Source organism: Choloepus didactylus, chromosome 19 (assembly GCF_015220235.1).
Source record: "Choloepus didactylus isolate mChoDid1 chromosome 19, mChoDid1.pri, whole genome shotgun sequence".
Lineage (NCBI taxonomy): Eukaryota > Metazoa > Chordata > Mammalia > Pilosa > Megalonychidae > Choloepus > Choloepus didactylus.
Window position 1 is genome coordinate 33429997 of NC_051325.1, and position 22328 is coordinate 33452324.

Below are 22328 nucleotides of genomic sequence, written 5' to 3' on the forward strand. Positions count from 1 at the left end.
GAGAAATGGAAATACACTATTGTAAAGTTTTTACACTATATGTGAAGTGGTATATTACCACCTGAAGGTAGGCAAAAGTTGATATATACCATACATCTTAAAACAACCAACAATATAGCATAATAAAGAGTAAGAGCTAATAAACTGAAAAAAGGAGATAAAAAGGAATCAGAAAAAATAACCCAAAAAAAGGCAGAAAATGAGGAACAAAGGAGAGATGGGATAGCAAAAGAGTAGATTTAAACCTATCCATATAAATAATTACATTAAATATAAATGGCTTAAACATACTAATCAAAATAAATTTTCAGATTTGATTTAAAAAAAAAGAATCCACCATATGCTCCCTGCAGAAAATCCCCTTTAAAAGTAAAGACACACATAGATTAAAAAGCAAAAAACGGAAAAAATATATGCCATCTTAACAATTTTTATCTCCTTCTATGTCTATCTTTTTTTTTTAAATGAACAATCATTCTCCCATCCCCTTTCCTCCTTTACCCCGTCCTGATAATCTAATCTGCTTTCTATCTCTGCAAATTTGCTATTGCTGGTCATCTCTTATAAGTGATATCACACAATTTTTGTCCTTACATATTTTGCTTATTTCACTAAATATAATGTTTTCAAGTTTTTTCCATGTTGCATCATGTCTCATAACTTCATTTTTTCCTATGGTTGAATAATATCCCATTGTGTGTATGTACCACATCTTGTTTATCCATTCATTTGTTGATAGGAACTTGGGTTCCATCTTTTGGCTATTGTGATTAATGCTATTGTAAATATTAGTGTACACGTATCTGTTTGAGACTGTTTTCACTTTCTTTGTCTGTTATTCTTTAGTTGCTCATGCTTTTTATGCCATTTCTAAGAATCCATTGCCAAATCCCAGATCATGAAGATTTACCCCTATATTATTTTCTAAGAATTTTATAGTTTTAGCTCTTATATTTAGGTCCTTAACCCATTGTGAGTTGATTTTTGTATATGGCGCTAACACTAATTTTTTTTCAAAGCTAGAGTACCTATATTAATATCAAAATAGATTTAGAATAAATAATTTAGCAGGGACAAAAGGGGTCATTTCATAATGATAAAGTAGACAATCAAGATGTTTATGTAAGTAATAATAAAGTTTCAAAATACATGACATGAAAACTCAAAGCATTGCAAAGAGAAACAGTCAAATCTACAATTATAGTCTGAGATTTCAACACCCCTTTCTCAATAGTTGGTAGAACAAATATGCATAGAATCAGTGAGGATGTAGAAGACTGGTACAACATTATAAACCAACTTGAGCTAATTGGCAATTTGTGGAATACTCCACCCAGAACAACAGAATGTACATTCTTTTCAAGTGCACACAGAACATTTACCAAGGCAGATCATATTCTTGGCCATAAAATTAAGCCTCAGTAAATTTAAAATGAGTTGAGTCATACAAAGTGTGTTCTTTGACCACAATGGAATTAAATTAATAATAACAAAAAGATCTCTAGAAAATATCAAAATACATTTAAATGAAATAACCCTCTTCTGAATAACACTTGGTCAAAGGATAAATCAAAAGTAAAATTAGAAATATTTTAAACTGAGTGAAAAGCAAAATATGACATGTCAAAATTTGTGGGATGCAGCTCAAGCAGTAGTTAGGGGGGAATTTACAACACTAAATGCCTCATTAGGATGGAAAAAGGTTTCAATTTAGTGACCTTAAAAACTAGAAAAGAATGAGTAAACCCAAAGTAAGCAGAAAAAAGAAAATAATAAGCAATTGAGCAGAAATCAAATAGAAAACACAGAAAACTATGGAGAAAACCAATGAAACCAAAAGCTGGTTCTTTGAGAAGAGCAATAAAATTAATAAATCCCTAGACAGATTGAAAAGGGGGAAAAGAGAAAATACGTAAATTACCAATAATAAGAATGAGAGAGGTGACATCACTATAGATCCCACAGATATTAAAAGGATTGTAAAGGAATGCTATGAAAAACTTTTTACAGAGAAATTCAACTAACTTAGATGAAATGGATAAATTCCTTGAAAGACAAATTCTTACTACAGTTCACTCAAGAAGAAATAAATAGCCTGATTATCCTTATATCATTAAAGACATTGGATATGTAATTAAAAAGCTTCTCATGAAGAAAATTCCAGGCACAGATGACTTTACTGGAGAATTCTACCAAACATTTAAAAAAAGAAACACTACCAATTGTATATAATTCTTCCAGAGAATTGTTTTTTGCAACTCATTCAATGAGGCCACCATTATTCTCATAATGAAACCAGAATAAAATGTTAAAAGAAAAGAAAACCACAGACCATTAGCCTTCATTAACACAGAATTATTATAAATCTACAGTAATTACATAGTTTGGTATTAGCTCCAAGATAAACAAATAGAACAATGGAACAAAATAGAGATTCCAGAAATAGAACCACACATATTTGGTAACTTGATTTCTGAATAAGGTGGAAAGGCAACTCAGAAGTGAAAGGATTGTCTTTTCAACAAATGGTGTTGGATCAATTGGAGCTTTAGTAGATAGAGAACGGAACAGAATAGAAAATCCAGAAATTACCTACTTCCCCCACCATACACCAGAATGAATTCCTCAAATGAATTAGAAAATTAAATGTAAACTGTGAAACCACAGAAGTACTAGAGAAAAGCATGTGCAAATTCTTTTGAAATCTGGAAGTGGGGAAACCTTCCCAAATTTAATTCAAAATGCAGAAGCAGTAAGAGAAAAAATGAATGATTTGTACTACATTGTTTAGAAAGAAGTTTGTGCATGGATGTGTGTATGTCTATTTTGCAACTTATAACATAGACAAAGAGTTTCCCATATAATACACAGCTTCTAAATTTTTAGAATAAAAGGATAAGCAATCTTGTAGAAATATGTGCAATAGATATGAGGAGATAATTTACAAAAAGTAAAATATGAATGTCTGCTAAACATATAAAAAGATGCTCCATTGCCCTCATATCGAGAGAAATGCAAATTAAAACTACACTGGAACACAATCTCTCACCTACTTGCTTGGCCAAAAATTCAAATATTTGGCAACACACTCTGTTGGGGAGGCTGTGGGGAAACAGGCATGCTCATATTTTGCCAATGGGAATGAAAATCATATAATTCATAAGGTGGTGAATTTGTCAATATCTGGCAAAATTACTTATTCATTCACTCCATGGCCCAACAATACCAGTTGTTGACATTTATCCCAAAGATGCACTAACTTAATTGCAAGATGACTTATGTTCAAGCTGGGCAGCTAAATAAATCATAGTGCACAAAGGGTTACTAGGCAGCTGTAAAAGGGCATAGAAAGAACTGGCCACACTGCATCATAGTGACCCCAGGATATAGTTAAACAAGAAAAGAAATATGTAGAATGGGGTGGAGAGCACACTACCTTTCTACTAAGGAAAGTGGGAAATACAAACGTATACTATTTGCTGATACTTTAAAAAAAAAAAAAACAGAAAAAAACAAAATCTAATTTTAAAAATTACCTATAAAGGGAGGGAGGGAACAGGGTGGAGGAGCAGAGAGGGAAGCTAAACATCTCTGAATGTACTTTGTTTTAGATTTTTAACTTTGGAAACACACGAAGGGTTTAAATAATTAATAACCAAAGACAAACAATTTCTGAAAATCTAAATGAAATTATAAATCTAAAAATAAAACCAATTAACTACATTAATGGCTTAACCAGACAAAGAAAAATTATTTCAAGAGACTTTAAAACATAGAGTTTTAGCTTGGGTTGACCCAGAAGCAGACACTGAGACAGGACTTGAGTGCAAGGAGCCTCAGCAGGGGGTTGTGACGAGGCAGTTAACAAAGGGTGTGTTGTCGAGCCAGCTGTCCCTGTGGGTGACTGGTGCTTAATCCAGTGGGGAAACGACGGGAAAGGGTACAGAGCATAAGCCTCCCAGTGATCCTCGGAGGGGGTTGGGGTGTTTCAACATTGACTATCTCTCAGTCATTGATGGAGAGCTGCTCCCAGAGGGTGTCCGAGTCCAGATCTCCAGGTGTCCTTGGGCACAGGCAACCTGCCACAGCTTTGAAGAAAACTTTTAGGCAAAAACATGACATTTATGAGACAAGCAAGGGAATTTCAATGTTGACAAATATTAGATGATATGAAGGAACTGTTTTTAAGTTTTTAAATGTGATAACGGTATTTTGATTATGTTTTTAAAATAGAGTTCTTAGACATACATGCTGCAACAGTTATGAATGAAATGATAGAGTGGTATTTGCTTTAAAATAATTGAGTGGATGGTGGAGAACTATAGCCAATAGCCAGTATTGGCTATCTGTTGATAATTGTTGAAGTGCTGTAATGAGCACTTTCTCTATATTTTTAGGTATTTTTATAAATTATGATAATAAGGTTTTTAAAATCTAAGTCTGTACACTCCCAGGTATGCATATACCCTAGGTTGAAGTCCTTTGCAAATACTTAAAGTTTCAAACATACTAGAAGGAGTTATACCCATCTGGCAGAAATTTGGGAGACGAATTTGTCATAGGTTCATAGAAAACTAAGCAAATGAAAACAAAAAGACCATTATAAATTCCTGGGAAAACAAAAACATGTACAAGAAAGTAAATATAATCATGATATATTACTTGGCCCATTTGTGAACAGTGTTCACTTGGTCATAATAACCTAAATGCTGAAAAAGAATCTGACAATAATTTATGAGGTGTCTGTGCTAGGAGGGTGTAAGGAGGGGAAGTGTGGGTGGCAGGTGCAGGGGGATGTAAGGGAGCTAGATCATCATCTTCCATAGTTGTAGGCCTAATCATAATATATAAAACTGGAAAATTAGTAAATAACAGTATAAGCACTTTAGTTAGAAACATGGAGGGAAATAAATGCCTAAAGAATCAGGTAAAATAGTTTAAAAGTGGTTGGTCTGTAATTCTTGCAGGGGGAAGAAGCCAAGAAGACTACTGTAATTATCTGATGTGCCTTATAGAGCACTTTGAGTTTAAAACAATGTACTTTGATTTTAAGGTGGGGGGGGGGAGACTGGTGGAAGAGAGAGATTGAGAGGGAAGAAGGGAGGAAGGGAAGAAGGAAGAAGGAAGGAAGGAAGGAAAGAAAGAAGGAAGGGAGGAGGAAATGGATTTATATTTTAGCAGGTCACCAAGGTGTGGCTTCAGGTGTGAGATGGAAATAAAAATTATGAAGAGAAAACTGAAGATGAGAGAGTAAGGTGGGAGGTCGAGCAGGGTGAACCATGAGGGTGGATATTACGCTAGAGAATAACTTGCCATCTTCATCTCTCTGTCTCTCTCTTTCTCTCTCCGTCCGTCTGTCTGTCTCTCTCCACCCTTGCCTTGATCAAAGCTAAGCCCTCTACTCCAAAGGTTTTCGGACCCCCCCACAGGGCCAGCCCAGGCCAGGTAGTGAACCTCACCCTCATTCTGAAATGGCTTGAAAATGACCTGGAGCTTCCCGCCGTGCAGACCCGAGTCCTCCCGCCTGGGGAGGCCTCCTCCTACACCGTCAAGAGCACCACCCCGGTGACTCTTGCTCTGTCCTCACTCTACTCCCGAGTCACCTGCCAAGTGGCTCACAGTGAGCTGCAGAGCCCCCTCCGTGGGGAGGTGAACATCTCTCAGTTCCTCCAAGGTAAGGGCTCCTCCCTGCGCCCCCATCCCCAGGGCCGACCCCGTGACCACCGCCGGTTCTGGGCTTGGGCCCTGCAGCTGCATCCTGCTCTTGCCTCCCTTCCGAAGCCCGGTGAGGCCGGTACAAGGATCCCTATTTCCTCCAGGTGTCCGCTTCCCACATAATGCCACAATAGGGTCCTTCCCTTTCAGAGCTCCCTTCTGTCCAGTGTCCTTGGGAGGTGGAGGCTCATTCATTCGTTCAGCGTGCATTTATTGAGCATCTGCTGCGTGGTGGTGGCATTCTAGGTGCCGGGGATTCCGTGGTCAACAGACCAGACCCTGCTCTGCCTGCCGCACTGAGTCCACAGCCATGTGGGGAAGCACACCTCAGCCAAGAATACAGGCAAAAAACTACATGGCTATGAATCGCAGGATTTTCTAGGAGGGGAAAGAACAGAGTGTTGGGTTACATGAGAACAGAGAAACCTGGTTTGCTCAGGAAAGGCCATTTTGAAGAAGTGATGTTTGAGCCAAGGCATGAAAGATGCCAAGGAGTCAGCCGAGCAAGGCTTTCTCGTTCTGACCTCATGAGGGCAAAGCCCCCAATTCCTTTCCCCAGAAGACAGCCCAGGCTGTTGTGTTGAATTAAAATTTGCAGAAATATGGAAGGAGAGGCAAAGGAAATCACTCACTGCTCCCGAAGTCCATCCATCCAAGCCTTCACAAGGGGCTTTCTCCAGGGGTCTGCACTCTCCTTAGCCCCCTGCCAAGCTCAACATGGCAGATCCCCACCTACCTCCTAGAGATGGGGGACGTCCTTCCAGGGGCCCAGAGCCAACTCTCCTTTGTTCCAGCTTTAGCCAAAGAAAACAAAACAAAACAAAATACCCATTAATAACACCATAATTTCCACACACACACATACACACACCCAGGTTCCAAGGGAGGAGAAATAGCTCCTCCTCTGATGGGGAGTGGCAAGGCTGTGGGAGAGCATGCTGGGCTGGCTGTGGCCACTTTTGGAAAATACAATCTACCATCTAGTTAACTCATATTCATCTTTTATATTTCTAACCAAAGGGCACTTCCTCCAGAAACACTTCCCTAGAGTGCCCCACCCCAAGACGAGGTCAGGTGCGCTGCTGCAGGTTCTCAGAACCCCTGTAGGGGTCTTCTGACTTTGTTTGCTCTCCATCCTCCCCACCAGAGTTGGTGCTCCATGGGGCAGGGCCCACATCTGTCTTGTTCACTGCTGAATCCCGAGAACCGAGCACCATACCTAGAAAACAGTGGGTGCTCCTTGAGCAAATTTTGCACAAAGGAGGGAACTAACAAAGGAAGGGCTGTTGTTTCAGTTGTGCCCACGGTGAGTGTATCAGCACACCCCGTTCCAGGCCTGCCAGTGGCCATCCTCGTCTGCCATGTGCAAAGGTTTTATCCTGAAGGCATTAATATCATCTGGCTGGAGAGGAACCAAAGCTCGGAGACCTGTGAGGCCCTTGCTTTCACCAAGAACCAAGACGGCACATTCAGCCAAGATTATCACCTCCTGGTCAACACTCCAGAGCAGGAGGATAAGAGGCATTTTACCTGCCAAGTGCGGCACAGTGCCCAAGCACCAGTCCTGGCCAGCGTGCGGCTGAACGAGTTCAGAGAAGACAAGCAAGCAAGTTTGGGTGAGTAGAGGTGAAATAACCAAGCAGTTAAAGGCTCAGACTTGGAGTCAGACTGGGTGGGTTCAGCTGCCGACTCTGCCAGGCTGGCTGTGTGACCTTGGGAAAGTCACTTCACCTTTCTGAAACTCAATGTCTTTATCTGTAAAAAGGGGAAATAGCAATTATAGCAACCTCATTAGTGTTACGCCTTAGGTACCAAATAGTATTACATGCCGCTGTTATCATACAGCTGGATCCTGACAATGAACCCATTTTACCAGCTACTCCTGGAAATAACTGAGTTACTAAGAAACCTCTTTTCCAATTCCCCCTTCACAAAAAAGCCATTCAGTTTTGATGATTACTGAGCACTGATCAGATATTTTACCTAGGTGCTTTTATTTGATACAAAAGCTTTCTAAAGTAGATGTTAGCCCCATTTTAAGGATAAGGAAACTGAGGTTCAGAGCAGTGAGGTGACTCCCTCCAAGACCAAGGTCTTGGTACCTGAATTGGGGGTGGAGCTGAGCCTGCCTGGGGGTCCAATGATGGAAGGCCTTCCATTGGCAGGTGCCAGAACGTGGAGCTCCCTCTATGGGATCCTCCTCCTTGGCTGGAAGTTGTTTCCCCTGACTGTACTTTCCATCGTCTATGTTCTCAAGAGGAGCCTCTCTTCCAGGTAAGGAGTTGGGCTCCCAGGGGTGGCACTCAGCTGATAGGAGATCCCAGAGAGGGGACACCCTTTTCTCCTCCCTGGAAGGGGTGTTGACTCCAGAGGGTCCCTGAAAGCTGCTCTCCAGTCCTTCTAACCTTCCACTCTACCTCTCATCCTTGGGCTCCAGTCCAAGGATGCCCAACAATGCAGGCGCCCCTCGCCTGGGCACAGAGAGCATTACAGGAGGGAGAGAACGAGGGAGTTAAGCATGGCGAGAAGACCCTAGAGATGGTCTCTGAGGAGAGGCCTGAGAAGACAGGTGCCTCACCCCTGCAGGTGGCAGACACTGCAAGGCCCTCTTTGGTGACACAGGACTTCAGGTCCCCTCCTGTCTTATTCAGGACTGGCCCAGGAGCAGGACCTAACACAGTGCCTTCAGTTGCAACCCCAGCTTCTCCTGCCTCGTCAGCCTTCTGAGACCTGCCCAGCCCTGGCGGGCCCTCCCTTCTCCCAGTCCTCACCTCCTGCAGCCCCCAGAGGAGGGGAAAGCAGTGAGAGGCGGGCTCTCACGCCCTTCCCAGGAACGAAGCTCCTGTGGGGATCCTGGGCACCAAGACCAAGACCCTGACCCAGAAACCCAGCAGAGGTGGGATGGGCTCCGATCCAGAGGGAAACGCACACCCGCAAGGCCCACGGCCCCTTCCTGGCTCTTCAAGGAAAGCCCAGTGTTCTGGTTTGCTAATGCTGCCGGGATGCAAAACACCAAAAATGGATCGGCTTTTATAAAAGGGGGTTTATTTGGTTACACAGTTACAGTCTTAAGGCCATAAAGTGTCCAAGGTAAGTCATCAACAATTGGGTACCTTCACTGGAGGATGGCCAATGGTGTCTGGAAAACCTCTGTTAGGTGGGAAGGCACGTGGCTGGCGTCTGCTCTGGAGTTCTGGTTTCAAAATGGCTTTCTCCCAGGACATTCTCTCTAGTCTGCAGCTTCTCTCCAAAACGTCACTCTCAGTTGCTCTTGGGGCATTTGTCCTCTTTTAGCTTCTCAGGAGCAAGAGTCTGCTTTCAAAGGCTGTCTCCAAAATGTCTCTGTAAACTGCAGCTCCTCTCTCAGCTCCTGTGCATTCTTCAGAGTATACCTCTTGGCTGTAGCAAGCTCGCTCCTTCTGTTTGAGCTTATATAGTGCCCCAGTAAATTAATCAAGGCCTATGCTGAATGGGCAGGGCCACCCCTCCATGGAAATTATCCAAGAAAGATCTCTCCCTCAATTGAGTGATCACATCTCCATGGAAACATCTGATCAAAAGTGTCCAACCCGATCAACACCAATACATTTCCTGCCCACACAAGACTGCATCAAAGATAATGGCGTTTTGGGTGACATAATACATCCAAACTAGCAGACCCAATGTGAGCATCCAAGCTGTGCCCAGAGACCCTTCCAGCCCACCATCAAGATGAGGTTTAAGGAAACACTTCAGGCCAATCAACACAGGAAGAGACATCCAACCACATTAGTAATCGGGGAGAGCCAAGTTGACACCACTGAGATGCCATCTTGTCCCTATTAAAATGGCAAAAATAAAGAAGGAACTGACACTCTTTTTTATCGCTAGTATGCACGTAAATTGGCACGGCTGCTTTGGAAAACAGTTTGGAAATGTTTGTTGAGTTAACATTCACATACCCTGTAACCTGGCATTCCCAATTTTGGGTTACATGCAAAAGAAACTCCTGCCCATGTGCACCACATGATAGGTGCAAAAAATATGCACAGTCGCAGTGTTTGAAATTAGCAAAACTGAAAATGATCCAACTGCCCATCTATAGGATGATGGGTAAATAAGTGTAGCATAGTCACACGATGGAATTTTAAACAGCAGTAAAAATGGTGAAGTACTGCAACATACAATAGTATGGATAAATCTTAGCTATAAGATATTGGGGTGGTAACCCTCCCCCCTAATTTCATACAGCATGGTATTCTTTTTATAAAGCTGAAAACAACTAATGTTAAATAGTTTCTAGGAATACTTATAATATGATAAAACCATATTTTTGAAAAAGAAACAATCAACCCAAGATTTCAGGAGTAGTTATGTTGGGGAATGGGGAAGAGGGAGGGAAGGTGAGTAACAGGTAGACGAGGCAAGCAAGATGCCCAGGGCACACATTTTAAAAGGGCACTCACTCTCAGGGTCAAGCGAGGGCAGTGTGGGCACTTGTACAGCCTTGCTCCTTAACTTTTGTGCGGGACGTGCCTCTTTACCCCACCCTAGTCCCTGCCCTGCCTCGAAGGCTCCAAGTCCCATCAGTTCTGTCCCCTCTTGGTCATCTACCTGGTTACTGTCTTCCGTGTGACCCTCCTGGGTACCGATCTAGGTGGTGCCAGTAGCGTCCTAGGTATGGCCTCTGAGCACCTCTAATCCATCCACTGCCCAGATGTCAGAACAGTTTTTGAAAACATTTGCTCAAAGACTTCAGCTCCTCACTCCCCAAATCATACCTCAATAAGGATATAGAGGCTGTCCCAGGTGCTGCATACCCTGAGGCAGAGGAAAATGAAGCGGCCAGATGAGCCCTGCCTGGACGTGAAGATCCCTCATCCATTTAGGGAACAGCTCGTGCCCCAAGGCAAGCCCTGCCCGGAGCTTCCAGACAAACAATTGCTCATTACAGAGCAGGCCCTGCCTCCATTTATTCCACAAATGTCCCTGAATGCGCACTACCTATAAAGCCCAGTGTTGGAAAACCGAGGAAACACTGGTAAGGTTGATTGGTAAGGGGGGTCCTACCCTTGTAGAGCTTGCAGTCTGAAGACAGAGAGAAAGGGAGAGAGGAAGGGAAGAAGAGAGAGAGGGAGACAGGGAAGGAGAGAGGGAGGAAGAAAGAGTTAAAACTTGTGATGAGTGCTCTGAAGAAAATAAGAGTGCGCGTAATGATGGGGGTTGCAACCACAGAGCTCTCCACAGGGGCTGGGAACTAAGCGGCTGCTGGGTAGAAAGAATGAGAGAAGGAGCCTCTCTCCATGGGGAACCTTAGTGTTGCTATCTGAAAGTCGCAAAGAGCCTGGGGAGGTGCATTCTTGTGAGAGGGAACCTCCTGTGCCAAGACCTGGAGTGTGAGAGAATTTGGAATGTTCAAGGAGAGGAAGGAGGCCAGCGGAGTTGGAGGTTGAGTAATGCAAGAGAAAGGCACCAGCCAGGCCACGCAGGGCTCCCAGCCACGGCAGAGAGTTTGGATTTTACTTCAAGAAGGATGGGAAGAAAGTTTTAATCCACAGAATAAGTTGCAAGATCTGCTTTCCATTTTTAGACATCACTGTGACTCCTGTTGAATAAGGAGATTTCAGAGATCCAGGGAAAGCAGATCATCTGGAAATTCAGATGCAAGGTTACTACAGTAAGCCAGGAGCCAGGGACGTGGCTTGGGCCGTGGCAGTGCGGAGGGAGATGGAGAGAAATTGACAAACGTGAGGTTTATTTATGGACGGACAGGGCAGGACTTGCTTGGGGGCTGAATATGAAAGGTAATGGCGAGGGAGGAATTGGGGGTGGCTTCGAGGCTAGGTTGAGAATGGATGCAAATCATTTACAGAGATGGGGAAGACAGGTGGAAGAATAGGTTTGGGGGTGGGAATTAAGAGTTCAGTTTTGAACATACTAAATATAATGTTTGTTCATCATCCAAATGGAGAGATTGAGTAGGCAGATGGACATATACGTCTGGAGTTCAGGAGAGGGGTCTGAGCTAGAGAGGTATTTTTGGAGTCATTAGGCCTGCAAAGCTGGTTGCTAGGGAAGCCAATCAACAGAGCTAAAATACCCAGATTTTCCTTTTCCACCCTTCTTGCCTCCCCAAAGCCCTTGGATACAATGCAGTCTCCAGGTTCTGGAACAAAAGGGGTACTTACGTAGGCATGGATTAGAAAGGGAAGCAGAAAGAGAAAATGCTTCCATTTGTCAGGATAGTGAGATTATACGTGTAGTTTTCCTTTTCATTTTCTTATCTATTGAGAGTCATTGGCACATTTCTTTAACAAATCATTTTTAAAATACCAAAAAGAAAAAAAAAAAAAAGAATCTGATCATCGCAGGGTTTGGGAATGTGCCATTTGTCCCCTGTCACCCTGGGCTATCCCGGTGATTCTCAGCAGCCCCACTGGAGACTGGGACAAGGCCCTGTAAAGAGGGTGACAGTTACAGAAAACATTCACACATGGACATTGAGACATCTGCATGATGCTGAGACTTTGGCATCGTGATCAACCTGAGCTGGAAAAACTCTTGGCCTGCCTAGTCTAACCCTTCCTCCCAACCCCAGTTTACAGATGGAGAAATAGTGTCCTGGAGAGATTAAGTGACATGGTCAAGATTTAACAATGTAATTCTCAGGCCACCATTCCAGGTGTTCAATGTTACTTTTTAAAAATTTTCAATAATTGAACATAATTTCTATTTTAAGCACCCTTTCCATGGACTTAAACTTGGTCAATTCAGCATCCACTCCATCCAGTCAGGGCCCTCCCACTCTCTCCTTCCCCAGGGGTACCCAGGGTGACTTCGTGATATCCGTCCCTGCGGGCATCTGCCGAGAGGTCCATCCCGTGCGCTCTGCACACCTACTCAGGTGCCCATGGCGTTCACTTCCTGGTCTCAGGCCGTCTCCACATGCACCGGCTTTCAGCTCCGAACACAAGCCTTTTAAGCACACTGGAAATTTTGGCTACTCTGGGACCCCAGGAAACTCAGCAGGGTGGTCTCAGGCCCTCTCTGTCTAGGCAGAACATGCAGCTAGTTCTGCCCTTCTGTTGTCAGGCAAGGCTGGGGGCAGGAACTCCCCCATGTCATGAGGAAGGAAGGCACAAGTCCTTCTGACTCTCACATCCCTCCAAATCTGACATGGGGTTTGGGGGAGCAGGCTGCAATGTTGGTTCCCTCAAGCTCCCCTCCTCTTTCCCACTAATCCAGGTAGTCCCAGCAGGTAACTGGGGCAAGTAAATGGATGAGGTGGGAGGGACTGGCTCTGCAGGAGCCCAGGTTTTTCCAAATTTTTCCGTCTGACATCTGGATCTCAGCTTTTGAAACTCAAAGATGTATTTGTTCCCTGTTTCTGTGGTGACAGACTCCCTTGAGGCAGATGCATTACATTTATCTGCTGCCTAATTTGGTCACAACGAAACACATACAGTGAGGGGAAGGAGTGGTGAAAGCTGGGCTGCAGAGCTCTGCAGTGACATGAGCAGGCACGTTTCATAAGAACAAGTCAGGAGCCTAGCTGCTCCAAGATCCAGTGCATCCCAGTTCTGTGACTACACTGAAAGGCATTGAATTGTGCACTTCATGTGGGTGAAGTGTATGGTATGTGAGCTAGATCTTAACAAAGCTATTAAAAAGATGCAGAAATTATAACAATGTGGGGATATTGTATAGTTATTTGATTTTTTGTTTGTTTTTTTAATAAAAACTACTTTGTCTTTTGAGAAAAGAATCTAATTCATCCAACTACATAAAACAGCACTTCCTTATGTGCCTTATGTAGGAATAGGAAAAATAAAGAATGAGTTTCTTGGAAACAATTTTGAACCATCATTTTATCCCCCAGATTCCCTGATGGAATCGATCTCAGGCTTGGCAAGATGAAGCAAAGAGTCTTCTGAGGGCAAGTTCAGACAGAGGGATGTAGTACCTGATTCTCAGAACCTAGAGTTCTGAATCTCCTATCTAGTTTCTATGATGCTTTAACAAAGGTAGTATTAGATTAATTCATATAGAAAGTCTTTTTCCAAATCTAGGGTCTGTGCACAGTGGCAGAGAATGAGTGGACTTTGCTTTCCCAGAAGCTTCCAGCAAACTTCCCTTTGCATCTGATTGGCAAAAATCTCAACACGTGTCCCATGCTCAACCACTCACTCATCCAAGCACTGGCCAGGGGTGGGACTACCAAAATGGGCTTAGACCAGTGAAGAGCCATCTCCTGGGACTGGGGAAGGGCCCACATTCTGCTGAAACCCATTGCTGGACAAAATTTGGGTTCTGCTAGCAAGGCAGAAGGGGGGTGTGGCTGAGGAGATGCCCAATCAAGCATGTCTTCTACTGATTGGGTGGTGAACTCAGTGAGCCTTGGAAAACTGCATCCTGCTATGAAGCAATACCCCAGAGGTGTCTGGATCTGGGAGTGGGATATCAGATGGTTGCCAGAGAAGATCTGGGCTCCAAAAATCAGAACCTTGGCAGCCTCGTTGGATGTCCCCAAGGAAGAGCCTGGCACTCAGAGCCAGCTACCTTCAAATGAGCCAGTTAGGCCTGGGCAAGGAGCAGTGGCCACAGAAACCCATAGAGGTTGAGAACTAGTGTTCATCCCACTTTTCCTGGAAGGCATCAGCCCCAGTGTCCTTATACAACCCAATTGTGGACTGGGGAGCCAGGGAAAACAGCTACTGTTAACATTCTTTCCATCCTTGGTGGGGGCAAGTACTCAAACTGGATTTATGAGAGTTAGAAAAAAGTTTTTGTGACATACTTATCAATTGCAAAGGGAAAAAAACGGTAACAACAGTGGAAATGACTGGCATATACTACCTTAACCAACTGCAATGAACATCACCTGTAATGGGACAAATCAAAATTGTGTGCTTCCTAATGAGGACAATGTAGCATCACTTCTGCATATCTCTGCCAAACATGCAAAACCTGAATCTAATCGTGAGGAAATGTCTGAAAAATCCAAAATGAGGGACATTCTACAAAATAACTGGTGTATAAATTTTAAAAGTATCAGGGTCATAAAATAAACAAAGAAGCACTGTTCCATATTGGAGGAAACTAAATAGATGTGACTAGTAAGGACAACTAGAAACTTTCTCCATAAAAGACATTGTTGAGGCAATTAGCAAAACTGGGTCTGAAGATAAGATTGTAGTAATGTATCATATCAATGTTAGTCTCATGATTTTGACAGTTGTATTATGATCATGAAGGAGAGTGTCCTTATTTATAGGAAGCACACACTAAAATATTTGGGAGTGGTGAGGCAATGTGTAGGCAATTTATTCATAAATGATTCTGAAAAAAATGTTATTGTACTATCCTTGAAAATTTCTATAAGATTGAGATTGTTTCAAAATTTTAAAAAAATCAAGGAACATTTCTCATACTTCGGTGTTATGGAGCAATTCATATCTATTGCAAAATAAATATACAGCTAAGGTGTTCCAAAAGCTTACGATGTGCCACTCTGTTCTGAGTACTTTCCATGTATAAACTTGTTTCTCTTCACAACAATCAGATGAGATATAGCCTATAATTATCCTCATTTTGCAAATGAGGAAACAAGGGGCACAAGAATAGCTTGCCAAGTTCACACAGCTGGCTGGGATTCGAACCCAGGCAGTCTGGTTCAGAGTCTGGTTCAGAGTCAGGGACATGCCTCCCTTGGTGTTCTTGACCAGTCCAATTGTCAACAACCCAAAGACTCCTAATTTTATTTCTCCCACTGGTATCTGTCCATTGAATCTTACATCCAACTGCCTACTCAGTACCTCCACTTGGAAGCCCAGTAACGTCTCAAACTGAACTGCCCCATAACCCCATCTGATCTTCCCCTCAAAACCTGCTCCACCCATACGCTTTCCCAATTCAGTTGATGGGAACTCCATTCCTCTAATCGTCTGGGCCACAAACCCACAAGATATCCGTTCTCATCCCACATCCCTTCTATCAGGAAATTATGTTAACTCTTCCTTAACATATATCCAGAATCTGATCACTTCCCAACATCTCCACTGCCTGATTCGCCCACCATCCTCTCTTTCCTGGATTCCTGCAGAGGGATCCGTTTAAAAGAAAAGTTGGGTCACATCCCTTCTCTGCTCGAAACCCTGCAATAGCTGCTCGTCTCATGAGTAGTAAAAGCAGAAGTCCTTTCCTTGGTCCACGCGGCCATTCACTGATGGCTCACCTCCTCCCCCTTTCTCTGTTCTTTTTTTTCCATAGGACTTATCGTTTTCTAACATACTATCTCACTTATTTGTTTTATTTCTTATTTATTATGTTTTACCTGCCTCCCTGCACTGAAAGGTAAACTCCACAAGGGCAGTGAGTTTTGTCTGTTTTGCTCACTGATATGTCCTAGCCCTGAGAACAGAGCCTGGCACATAGTGGGCGCTCACCGTTTGTTGAATGAATGAATGACCACACCATACCATCTCAGGGTGGGGTGAGAGAAGGAACGAGAAGAAGGATGAATGGAGGGCAGGAGGCAGAAGAAGATGGAGGGGGCATCCCAAGGTCTAGGATCACAGACAAAATCCTCTCATCCTACTGGCTCTATGAGCTGTTCACATGATCTGTGCCTAGAACTCCCAAAGTTCTAGGAGATCACAATATTTAAGAAAATCATTCTTTTGAGAAGGCAGCATATAAGTACAGGTCAGCAAAGAGGAGTTTGCTTTCATTTCCCTGGCCATGAAAGACACATTCTTGATGACGGGACATTATCATTGTCATCATCAGATTCCAAGAAAGGAAAATGCAGAAGAAGCGGTTCTTTACTTCAGCTCCTCTGAAGGGTGGAGCTGAAATCCCTTCCTCTTCTCCTCTCTAGCCCCAGGCGCTCTCCTGCCCTGCCCTTCCTTCTTAGCCCAGAGGCTGGTTGGATGAGCACGGGGACCTCAGGCACCTGCCAGCTGCCCCCAGCCCTCCTGCACCGATGCCCCAGGCCCCCTCTGCTGCGGAACTATTCATGGGCCCTTCCTGTGCATGGGATCAGGGGCAGACCAGGAGGAACCCGGAGCCCCCTCACATTGTGTGACAAGAGGGAGAGAGGAAGCATCTACACAGGACCACGATTTTCCCAATTTTATCCAGGTCAAGTCCACCCAACTCCTAAACAGACTCCTCTGTGTGTCTCTTCCTGTACCCAAAAGTGCTGGACTCAGGTGGTTTCAAGGGGAAAGCTGCTTCCTTCTTCCTTATCACTGCCCTTTTAAATAAGTTCTGCCAAATCTTCTCTCCTGGGCCCTGGATGAAATCCCAAGCAGAGCTCACAGCTTTCTCTCTTTCTTTCTTTCTTTCTTTCTTTCTTTCTTTCTTTCTTTCAATTAAAGAAGTTGTAAATTTATAGAAAAATCATGCAGAAAATAGAATTTCTGTATAACCCCTTCATGCACAGTTTTCCCTATTATTAACACTTTGTATTATCATGGTAACTTGGTTAACAATTGATAAAACAATAAGGCTCGGAGGAATCACATGACTTGCCCACATTTATGCCTACCTGATAAGGGCAAGGCCAAGATGTGAACCCAGATCCATCTGTCCCAGAAGCAGAGTTCTTTCTCCCCTCTACAACTGCCTCATCGTGACACGTCCCTCTCTTTCCCTCTCTCTCCTTCCCTCTCTTCCTCTCTCTCTCCCTCTCTCTCTCTCTCTCTTTCAGCATTTAGTCCCTTCCCAGACATTCTGCTGATAAAAAGATGAGCTCTCAACATTCAGTAACCACAAAAGTGCTGTTTCAGGGGCCTAAAACCGTTTAGTCTGGCTGGCCCAGCTCAACAATGGAAAAAGAAATATTTGGAATATTGATGTTCCAGTGCTTCAGGGAAGTGTGGCTTCTTGAACGATGGGAGACTATCAGATCATTGTCCGGGAAGCAGCACAGCCAGCATCGACAGCATCACAAAGAAAATCAGGCACAAGAGAACTTGCTTCCTCGCTGATAGGAGACCTAAGGCTGCACCCAACCTTAACCTGGGGGATAAAAGCAGGGTCATCTAGGAAAGTTCCAACTTTATGGAGAACCAGAAAGATAGAGCCAAGTAGCAAGACAAACCTAGCCCTAGTTTCCCAGTCCTGGACAAGGGAATCCTGGTGACTACACACCCATTAGAACAGCTAAGGTTAAAAAGGCCGACAGTACCACGTGGAGCCGCTGGAACTCGCATACGCTGCTAGTGGGAAGGTAACACAGTCGAACCACTTTAGAAAACAGTTTGGCAGTTTCTTATAAAGTCAAACACACACCTACCACCTGATCCAGCCATTCCACTCCTATGTAACTACCCAAGAGAAATGAGAACATATGTGGACGAGAGACATGTACAAGGAGGGTCATAGCAGCTTGATTTGCAATAGCCAAAAAACTGAAAACAGACCAAATGCCCATCAGCAGGAGAATAAATAAATAAATCTTAATATATCCATAAAATGAAATACTTCTCAATGATAAAAAGGAATGAACTTAAATTTTGGTGCGTCTATACCACAGAATACTCTTCAACAATAAAAGGGAACAAACTATCAATACATGCAACAACTTATATGATTCCAAGGGCAATATACTGAGTGAAAAAAGCCAATCTTGAAAGTTCACATATTGTGTGATTCTGTCTATATAACATTCTTGACATTTCAAAATTATAGAGATGGAAAACAGATTAGTGGTTGCCTGGGGTTAGGGCTAGTGTCAGGGAGAGGGTCAGTGCAACTAAAAAGAGATAGCACGAGAGAGATCTTTGTGGTAATTGAATCTGTTCTTGACTGTGGTTGTGGTTACATGAATCTACAGGTGATAAAAGAGCACAGAACTATAAACACATATTGGACCCATGTCAGTTTCCTGGGGGAAACTGAGAAAGGGGCACACAGGACCTCTTTGTACAATTTTTGCAACTTCCTACGAGTCTACAATTATTTCAAAATTAAAAAAAAAATTTTAAGACAGAAAAAATGAAACAATGGATAGATAGAAAAGGTATAACAACAATCGAATAGAAAAATGGACAAAATCTAACATGTAATTCCCAGAAAAGGAAACAGTTATGGCCAAGTAATATATGAAAGAATGCTCAACCTCACTAATATTTATGGAAAGACAAATAAAGACCATTATGATATAACCATTTTTTTAAAAGAATGAACTAAATGTGACATTCAACAATATAAATGAATCTCAAAAATTTTAAGCTGATTGAAAAAAAGCCAGACACCGGACACTGTGTGACTCCATTTATATGAAATTTAGGAATGAGCAAAACCAATCAACAGTGATAGAAATCAGATTTGTTTTTGCTTCTGGGATCAGAGGTTGAATGGGAAGGAGCAGGAGGAATCCTGTATCTTGGGTTGGTGGTTATATCGGCGTATATATACATAGCAAGTCCAAAAATTCATTGAACCATACATTTAACATTTGTGCACTTTGTGTAAGTTATACCTCAATAAAACTTTAGAATAACAACTACAAAAAAGCATGTCATAGGATTTGACACAAAATAGGAAAAGGGAAGAAGAAAGGCAAATTAAGCCACAGAGCAGAGCAAATTGCAAATGGCAGAAAGCCGGGGTCAAGGACCTTAGAGGATTCAGTGTTAATTAGAGGCCTAATGTCTCCTCATCACTGAAGAGAATGTCAGAAATGATGCCTTATGTCTTCTGCTAGGTCATGAAACACTATGCACTTTTGCTTTGTTCTCATCATGGAGATCCTGGAATTTGGTGCTAACCAACCACTGGAAGTCCTCATTGCTTTATCCCTCAAGTTCACTTCCAGCTCTTGGAGAATCAGGAATTTGAAAGACACACAGGAACCTGCCATTGATGATCACAGCTGCCTGTGATTTACAGGTGATTTACAGAAGACAGTGCACAAATACCACTGCAAATCCTCACTTTTGCCATCTGCTGATGCCCTTGTATCTGCCCTTCTCCATTGCCACAGAAGCAATCATAGCTTCTCCTTCATCTTCCAATTTGAATGCAAGCACCTCACCTCTCCTGGGTAGAACTAAGCTAGCACCATACTGGCAAGGGGTTCTGGAAAATTGTAGTTCCCAGTCTTTCGGACCCTCGGATAAAAAGGACAGCAGGGAATGGAGTAGAGATAAATGTTGACTGCAAAAACACCAGCCTTGCTATTTTTTTAAATGATGTTTATGTGATTGCTGATGAGGTTGACTGTTCCCCTATACTTAACTGACTTGTGTTATCCATCGTATATTAAATGATGAATAAGTTGCTGTCTTAACAAAGTCCCGTTTTTGTAGGGGGTTGGTGGGGGAAGTATATGCTTTACAAGTATACAATTTCAGTGTACACTTGTGTTCTCTATATATACCAGGTGCCCCAGTTGAGGACAACTTAGATGAACTCCTCCAGCTTGTAACAGGCATGTCCATTCACGTGACAACCAAGTACACTGACCAGAGGAAATATCACTGACCCCAGTTACCCAGCAACTCCTGTGAGCCACAGGCCTCACACACTATCTCATTTAATCCGCTTTACACTTTTTAAGTATTTCTTGTGTGTTTTTTCCTCCATGCTGTAATCCAATTCCTTCTCTTGCAGCTCTTTTCCATTATTAAAGCTAGACCACAAGGCTTACTGCTTGGAGGACAGGGTTGGAGGAATTTCAACTAGAACAAAGAAGGCCATCTGTTGGAAAAGAGGGCTGCGGTGTAAGGAAAGTCCCTACAGGGGAAGACAGGGAAAGCTTCCCCTTATGATCAGATAGAGGCAAGAAGAAAAGAGGAGTTGGAGTCCGGAGTTGAGATGCTAGGGTGCTGCACCCCCGTGACCAGGGTTGTGTGGGAATGGAGCATGATAGGAACCCCAGGTGTATTTAGGGGTTCCCAGAGCAGAAGGAGCCATGGCCTGGCTTCCCAGCATGTCCAGGGGGCCACAGGCATCACAAAGGGAGCAGGTCCAACCTGGCTCCTGAGCAATAGGTCAAAAACCGTTGAGGAATTGACCATCTCCAGAAAGACATGCAAGAAACTGGTGACTTTGCTTAACTCCAAAGAAGTTAGCAATGTGTCCAGGAGCCCTATAAGAGAGACTTTAAATTGGTGAATTTTGAACCGTGTGGATGCCTGTTGTAGATAAATTATGAAAATGCTCACAATGTTTTACCCTTTCTCCATATCCACACCCTTTGCAATTTGACTCTGCAGCTGCTGCCATCAAGAGAGGGAATCTATTTTTCCACCCCTTAAATCTAGCCTGGTCTTGTAACTTGCTTTGGCGAACAGAATGTAGCAGAAGTGACATTGTAACTTGCAGCTTCCCCTCTCTCTCAAACCTCTGCCCCCACCCTCATGTGAACCAGCCCAGGCTGGCCTCTTGGAGGATGAGAGCTGACCTGGAGGTGAGCTGAGGTACCCCCATCAATAGCCGACCAACTCCAGAAGCAGAGCCACTCAGCCAGCCTGCAGCTGAATTCAAGCACATGAGCAATCTCAGCCAAAATTGAACCACTGAGCTGAGCCCCAACTAAATTGCCAACCCACAGAATCATGAATTAAATAAGGGGTGATTGTTTTAAGCCACTAAATTTGGGGTGGTTTGTTATGCAGCAATAACTAACTGATACAATGCCTTACCTGATAAAATAAGTAGAATTATTTTTTAGTAAAATGTAAGAAGAAAAGAAATAGCTAAAAATGAATCCACATTTAGCAGCCAGTGATTCAGAAGTTCCCCTGTGCAGGTGACAGAAGGTCTTGTGGACTTGTCACTTCAAAGAGATTTCAATATGTATGTCTTCTCAACAGGAGAACAGGTACAGGGAGTGTGCTGGTTTGAAACTGTTACATACTCCAGGAAAGACTATGTTCTTTTTTTCTTATTTTTGTTTTTTATTACATTTTTTATTGTGAAATTCAACACACATACATAACAGTGATAACTTTCAAAGTAGATTTAGTAAGTAGTTATAGAGCAAATTTCAAAGAATGTTATGGGTTACAGTTCCACAGTTTCAGTTCTTTCCTTACTGTGAAATATGAGATATATACAGGAAGGTGATAACTTTCAACGTACAATTTAACAAGTAGCTATAGAGCAAATTTCAAAGAATGTTACAGGTTACACTTCCACCATTTCAATTATTTCCTTCTAGCTATTCTAATACCCTAGCATCTAAAAAATTTTGTTTATAGAGATTCAGTTTTCATAATCCTTTGTTAAATCCTATCTTGTCTGTTGCTACCCCTCCCTCTCATTTAATCACTTTCTCAACCTTCAGGGGTTTCTAAGCTGTGATCACCCTAACTTGTTCATGTTGAAAAGCGGTGTTGACATTATGGGGAAGGGAGCTACATCTGATTGTCATTCTTAAAGAAGCTGTTGCCCCTGGGTTTTGAGACTTGTCTGACATAGAAACACTCTGGTTGCTTTAAATTTCTGAGAGATAAACTTAGCGAGTGAAACTTTTATAGAATCTCACATAGGAACCTAGGTATTTCGGGACTGCTGTTGGTTAGGGCATGGCATACTGTGGCCATTTGGAGTATGGAGCTGGAGCTTGAATAGGAGTAACCTCCAGGATAGCCTCTCAACTCTATTTGAAATCTCTTAGC

General features: G+C 42.9%; 1 protein-coding gene across 5 annotated transcripts in view; it reads left to right on the forward strand.

Moving 5' to 3' along the window:
* LOC119515513 (signal-regulatory protein beta-1-like) overlaps positions 1–22328 on the forward strand; it is a 32139-nt gene that overhangs the window by 7522 nt on the left and 2289 nt on the right. For 3 of the 5 annotated variants that reach the window (XR_005213065.1, XM_037811541.1, XM_037811542.1), the window contains exons 3-5: positions 5390–5674; positions 7011–7331; positions 7881–7989. Coding sequence is in view for 4 of the 5 variants with exons in the window: in XM_037811541.1 (XP_037667469.1) it covers positions 5390–5674; positions 7011–7331; positions 7881–7989 (715 nt within the window). In the remaining variant the exon portion in view is untranslated. Of the gene's footprint in view, positions 1–5389; positions 5675–7010; positions 7332–7880; positions 7990–8366; positions 8507–19408; positions 19427–22328 lie in introns of those variants that run through there. The other 2 variants (XM_037811543.1, XM_037811540.1) reach the window with 2 other exon arrangements.